Source organism: Nematolebias whitei, chromosome 13 (genome assembly GCF_014905685.2).
Source record: "Nematolebias whitei isolate Nwh7 chromosome 13, NemWhi1, whole genome shotgun sequence".
NCBI classification, from domain to species: Eukaryota; Metazoa; Chordata; class Actinopteri; order Cyprinodontiformes; family Rivulidae; genus Nematolebias; species Nematolebias whitei.
The window spans coordinates 20,819,359-20,826,211 of record NC_056510.1 but is presented as its reverse complement, the minus strand read 5'-3'; the positions used below and the strand labels follow the sequence as shown (position 1 = coordinate 20,826,211).

General features: G+C 37.6%; 1 protein-coding gene across 4 annotated transcripts in view; it reads right to left on the bottom strand.

Annotated features, from left to right (window-relative positions):
- rapgef4a (Rap guanine nucleotide exchange factor 4a) overlaps positions 1–6,853 on the bottom strand; it is a 41,099-nt gene that overhangs the window by 33,150 nt on the left and 1,096 nt on the right. For all 4 annotated transcript variants that reach the window (XM_037686464.1, XM_037686461.1, XM_037686462.1 and 1 more), the window contains exons 2-3: positions 1,668–1,810; positions 1,479–1,567 (exon numbers count right to left, since the gene is read on the bottom strand). In XM_037686464.1, coding sequence (XP_037542392.1) covers positions 1,479–1,567; positions 1,668–1,810 — 232 coding nt within the window. The remainder of the gene's footprint in view (positions 1–1,478; positions 1,568–1,667; positions 1,811–6,853) is intronic.

The window sequence follows — 6,853 nt, the reverse complement described above, 5'->3', positions numbered from 1 at the left end:
TTGTGTTGTGATCTTGGTCCAAACCATCACGAGAGTTCCTTACAGAAACCCACAAATCATCTTCAGTGAGATACAATCAGTGTCCATTGATGAAGGTGAAAAGATGTTCATCTCGAAAAAATAGAGTGGAAGAAGGTTTAAGTTTTTGTTTTTAACATGTGAAGAATTACAAACAAAAATGGCCTGGACATTTTCTGAACAATTTCCATGCGAATGAGGAACACTGAAAGGTAGCAAAAAAATGTTTTTAAAATCCAAAGCCTTCTATAAAAAAACATGAGAGAAAAAAAATTTTGATTTTCAAACATGGTATGGATCATCTCAGAACATTAGTTGAACTGAAAACACAATTTATAAAACATGTAAATCTATCAGGTCTAATGTAAGTCATTTTAGTGTTATTAAACTGCACTTTCCTCTTTCTAAATCTGTCACTTTCATCCTGTCATAGGCTGACAATCAAAACTCAGTTCATCCAATCTGCAATTGAATCTGCCATAAATGTAAAAAATTAAAAAAAAAAAAAAAAAGAAAACAGGTCCTAAAAGTAAGCAGTAAAAAGCAAAAATTGGTTGTTTGTTTTACAACATTTTGGGTTCAGTAATAAAACTGCACGAGTGTTTCAAGTAACTTACACCTTTACGTAACAGTACAGCTTTACATCTTAAATGTAAAGTTCTAATAAAATATACTTCATTCAGTCGAAATGTTCTACAAAAGTTTGTTCACGCTTTAAGCTTTGCATCAAACTTTTAGACAACAAATCTATGTGAGTGTCTATTTTCATGGGGTGCTGTTTGTAAAGATACACAGACAAAAATTAACAGCAATATTTTGGTTTATTTAGCTTTTAATAAGAACAAAATATGTGTTGTTGTTTTTTTCAAAGTCATATTTTCACCATGCTATTCATAAATTTATAAATGTCATAGTTCCCAACTAAATATTTAATTTACAAGCTAAATATTTAGTTTACAAACTAAATACTTAACTTGCATGTCAAATGTTTAGTTAGTAAACTGAATAATTAGTTATAAGTTAAATATTTATTTTCAAAACTAAATATTTAATTTCCAAACTAAATATTTAATTTCTAACCTAAACGTTTATTTCCTAAACTAAATATTTCATTTGCTAACTAAATATTTAGCTCAGACCTAAATATATATTTTACAAAACTAAACATTTAATAACATGGTGAAAATATGACTTTGAAAAAAAAAATCTTATTAAAGGCTAAATAAACCAAAATATTGCTGTTAATTTTTGACTGTGTAACTTTACAAATGGCACCCCAACTTTTCTGCTACATTTTTTCAGTTTACCCTTTTTGTTTCTGTAACCCTACAACATATTGGTCAGCTTACTTGGGTTTAATTTAACATTTAGTGTTTGCTATAAGATTGTTTAATATGTTTATCACTTTTAAATAAAACCCTGCGATTCTACTTTAAATGATGCAATGATTTCAGCTGTACCTGATATCTTGACGTCTCAGACACTTTTACATCCAGTGAACCGGAGAGCACGGCGTACCAGCTGGTGCCGATGTCTCCTTGGCGAAACACTGGGGAGACAAAAAAAGCAAAAACAAAATTTTTGTTTATTTTCTCCTGAAATAACTATGAAGTCCTCAGATGTGTGTAGAAGCTGATGTTTTGACCTACGGGTGATCCCTTTCTCTAGGCACTCGTAGAATCCACACAAACAAATCTGCTGCAGCAAACTGGGGTGGAATTTCTCAAAGGTCTTCGCGTTTTTCAGACGAGCCAGGATGGTGTCGACGTCTTCACCTGAGCGCTCTGCTGGTCTGAAGGAATGAGGAGATCATTTGAATAAAGCCTATATGTGGAAAAGTTACTCTCCACGTATCATCAGAGCTTGGATTTTGTATTTAAAAACCTGAAATGCCACAGAACAAATGCACAAAATAATAAAAACTCTATTTAGTATGACTAAAAGTAAAACATTTGAAACAGAAGTTTCTTTATCTTTTTCATTTGAAGTGTATATACATTTCAAAACACATTTTTCTATTCTAATTTGTTAAAATGGCATGTAAATAATTAAGAAATAGATGCAACCTGTAGCACAACATTGTTGTAATTTGTTCATATTATAAGGAATTCCATCACTGCCTGTGCAACATTTCATGCAAATGGTCTAAAGCAATGTTTCCTCAAAATAGGAACCCCACTGTGGGCCATGAAACATCAAGTGAGGGTCCTCAATTGGTCTCCAGAAATCTGTGAAATGTTTAGCATTGGCAATTTTTCCACCATATTTACTACAAATCTTCTTTCAGCTTTTCCCTCTTCAGTGGTCTCCACAGCGAGTCATCCTCCTCCATCTCACTCTGTCCTCTGCATCCTCTGTCCTCGCTCCAACTACCTCCATGTCCTCTCTATATCTCCTCTTTGTCTTTTTCCTGGCAGCTGCATTTCTAACATCCTTACCACTATACCCACTGTCCCTCCTCTGGACATGTCCAAACCATCTCAGTCTGGTCTCTCTAACTTTATCTCCCAGTTATTCAACCTGTGCTGTACCTCTGAAGATCTCATTCCTAATTTTATCCATACTTGTCACTCCTAAGGAAAACCTCAACATCTTCATTTCTGCCACTTACAGTTTTTCTTCTGTCTTTTTGTCCATGTCTCTGTCTCCAGACCATACAATATAGCTGGTCTCACCACGGTCTTGTAAACATTTCCTTTGACTTTTGCTTTTTTTGATGCCTCAAATCGTGCCCTGTCTAGGACAGGGTGTGAGAGATCTTTTTTTTATACCATCTCTCCTCATGTTTTCTTTCCTTTTCTCATCTAAGCAAAATATTGTTCTGAATAAGAATAAGAGGGCCGCGCTAATTTTTTATAGCCGCATCTTCGTGCACTCCGCCCATCTTTGGACGACTGTATGTACATATTTGCGTTGTATCTCAGTGCAATGCCAATAAAGTTTATTCTGATTCTGATTCTGATTCTGCTGACACCCTTTTGTCACAAATCACTTCTGAAACTTTTCTCCATCCACTCCATCCTGCCTGGACTCTCTTTTTAACCTCTTACCCACATTCCCCATTGTCCTGGACAGTGGACCCCAAGTTACTTGAAGTCCTGCACCTTTGTGACCTCTGTTCCTTGTAGCCTCACTGTTTCACCAGCCTCCCTCTCATTTACACACATGTACTCTGCCTTACTACAGCTGACTTTCATTCCTCTTCTTTCAAGTGCATACCTCCACCTGTCCAAGTTCTCTTCCACCTGTTCCCTGTTTTCACCACAGACCACAATGTCATCTGCAAACATCATAGTCCACGAGAATTCCTGCCTGACCTCATCTGTTAGTCGGTCCATCACCACAGCCAACAAAAAGGGGCTCAGGGCCACTCCTTGATGCACTCCCATCTCCACCTTGAAGCTATCTGTCATTCTTACAGCACATCTCACCACTGTCCTGCTGTCCTCATACATGTCCTGTACCAGTTTAACATACTTCTCTTCCACTCCAGATTTCCTCAATACCACAACTCATCCCTCGGCCCTGTCATATGTTTTTTTCTAAATTCACAAAGACACAATGGAGTTCTTTCTGATCGTATCTGTGCTTCTCCATCAGCATCCTCAATGCACAGATGGTGTCTGTGTTGTTCTTTCAGAGCATGAAACCATATTGCTGCTCACAAATAGTCACCTCTCATCTAAGTCTTGCTTCCACACCTCTCCCAGATCTTCATCATGTGGCTCATCAACTTAGTTCCCCTGTAGTTGCTATAACGCTGTATATCAACCTTGCTCTTAAAAATGGGAACCAGCACACTTCTCCACTCCTCAGCCATTTTCTCACCCGCAAATATGCCATTAAATATTTGAGTCAGAAACCTCACTTTCCAAGACATTTCCAAACCTCCACTGGTATGTCATGTATGTCATTAGGTCCTACTGCCTTCCCCTTCTTCATTCTTTTCAGATCTTTCTGGACTTCACCCTCACTAATCTTTCCCACTTCCTGGTCCACAGTTTCTCTGACCTCTACTCTCCCTTTCATTCTCTTCATTCATTAGCTCATCAAAGTACTCTTTCCATCTTTACACTCTCCTCACTTGTTAGAACATTACCATTCCTATCTTTAACAATCCTAACCTGCTGCACATCCTTTCCAGCCTAATCCCTCTGTCTCGCCAATCAGTACAAATCCTTCTCGACCTCTTTAGTGTACAGCCTCCCATATAATTCATATAACTTCGGCTTTGACTTTGCCACCTCCCTCTTTGATCCATGTTGCATCTTCTTATATTCCCATCTCCTCTCTTCAGCTCTCTCACTGTCATATTTCTTTATGGCTAGCCTCTTTTATTGAATAGCTTCCTGCACATCACTATTCCACCACCAGGTTTCCTTATCATCTGATATACCATATTTACTACAAATGGTAGTAGTAACTTATGAAAAATAGTACCAAAGTATACAGTTTATGTGTAATTATTGTGCTCATTTTTCACAGGGTTATTAACAAAGTTTGTATTCTTAAACTGATAATATATGGTGTCACAAGACTCAGCCTGCAGCTGTTATTATGTGGGTCAGAAGCAGAAACGTTAAGGAGCTACTCGCCTAAAGCAAACATATTCTGGTATTCTGAAAGTTTGCTTCATGCTACTTTCAATAAAATCTCAATAGACAAATTAAATCCCCCTATGATTAGAACTTTATCACAATTCCTCTAAACTTTTTTGCTTCTGAGCTTCTGGTTCATCTGCTTTGTTGCTGAATCGCTGCATGTGACTACTGTTTTTTAAAACAAGCATATTTGTTTCATTGGATCTACATTTGTGCGAGCATGTTTGAGAAGAATAAAATGTCATATTTCTTTTAGTACAGAAAATCTTGTTGTATTGCTTTAATGCAACGACAATGAAGAATTATACTCTATTTTAATGGGTCATCCAAGCAGGGAATATTTACAAAAGAGGACTTGTGACCTATCCAGTGTGCACCCCACCTCTCATGCAATGACAGCTGAATATGGGCACCAGTGACCCCCATGACACGAAAAGGAAGAAGCGGGTAAATATGATGGATGGATGGATGGATGGATGGATGGATGGATGGATGGATGGATCGCTGAATGGATGGATGGATGGATGGATGGATGGATGGATGGATGGATGGATGAATGGACTGATGCATTAGATGGAGAATTTCTTCAAGTTTAAATGTGAACTCATAAATGTTTCATTTCTGTCCTATTTTTTTACTAGTGAACTCAAATGCAGCAGAAAGTTTTGACCACTACATCAAACATAAACCAACATGTTTGAACTTTATGTATTTCTCTGCTTTCTGATGGAATCCACAGCCTCTGATGTTCATAGGTGATTGAAATGTAGCCTACATCATCTGAGTCAATGTAAAAAGTGAAACCAAGCATGATTAATAATTCTAAAGAAATGAGGTATTGCTTCTAGCTCACTGTTTCTTCTAGTAATTGTACATTTTCATATGTGTCACGAATTATTCCCACACTTTTGTTGTACAAATGTTTTCTCTAAGGAGAAACTCTTAAGACAATAGGTATTCATTGGTCACTAAGCTCCACAGATTTCATTACTCACACCAGAATGTGTGAAATTGAAGACAATGGTGTGTAGGAGTTGGAGTATTTTTAAATGCCAATGACAAAAAAAAGACAAAAAATTAAGAAGCTGAATTATCTACATTTTAATCTACATGCAGTGTGGCATGTGGGCAATACCTGTTGCCTGCATGTTTATCATTCAATGCATTTTGCAGGAATCGGCTCACTGTGAAAACATGAGGACGGTAATTGGAGGGAAAATCTGAGTCACACAAAAACCAATAGATTTAAGAGGAGCATGTGGCTTCCACAAGCAAGCAAGGGATATTACTGTGCAAACACATCTGCATACTGCGTCAGTTTGCTGATTTTTTATTGCTGCTGTACTTTGGACTTTCTCTTTGTTAGACACCCCTCATTCTCTTATTATCCCTGAGCTGAGGCTAACATTTTTGAATATTTGACAAAAGGACGATGCTGATCTACTAAAATGTTGTCATTGTGATCAGTTTTTTTTTTATTAAAGGTGTAATAATTGCTAAATCTCCTATGAAAACTGCTTTGAAGTGTATATTATGCATAAAATGTAGCAATTATTTGAAATAGAAACCTGAGATAGAGGATAAGTGCAATGTGAAGTAATGGTAAAATGTGTTCTTCAGGTGTTCTGTGGTTTAAAACTTCACCTGTAGGTGAGTGCATTCAGTAGTTTAGCATGACCTTTTAAATGAAAAAATTCAAATAAAAAAAAAAACATCCTTCTGAATCCTGCTGATGTAAATGAATGAAGCAGCTTTAGTCTGGTGCAACTGTTCCCAAATATTTCAGGTAGCCCACAAAACAACACATGTAGTAAAGTTTTGTGTCCCATTAGTTAAAGTGTACTAATGTAAAAAGTAATCCATCCATCCATCAATCCATCCATCCATCCATCCATTATCTCTACCCACTTTTTCCTTTTCGGGTCACGGGAGGTCACTGGTGCCCATGTCCAGCTATCAGTGTGCGAGAGGTGGGGGACACCCTAGACAGGTCTCCAGTCCATCACAGGGACACATAGAGACTAACGAGACAAACAACCATTAACTCTCTCACTCACACACCTAGGGACAATTTAGTTACCAATCAGCCTAACGTGCATGTTTTTGGTTTGTGGGAGGAAACCGGAGTACCCGGAGAAAACCCACGCATGCACGGAGAGAACATGCAAACTCCACCCAGAAAGGCCCCCAGCCAAGATTTGAACCGGTGACCTGCTCGCTGTGAGGCGGCAGCT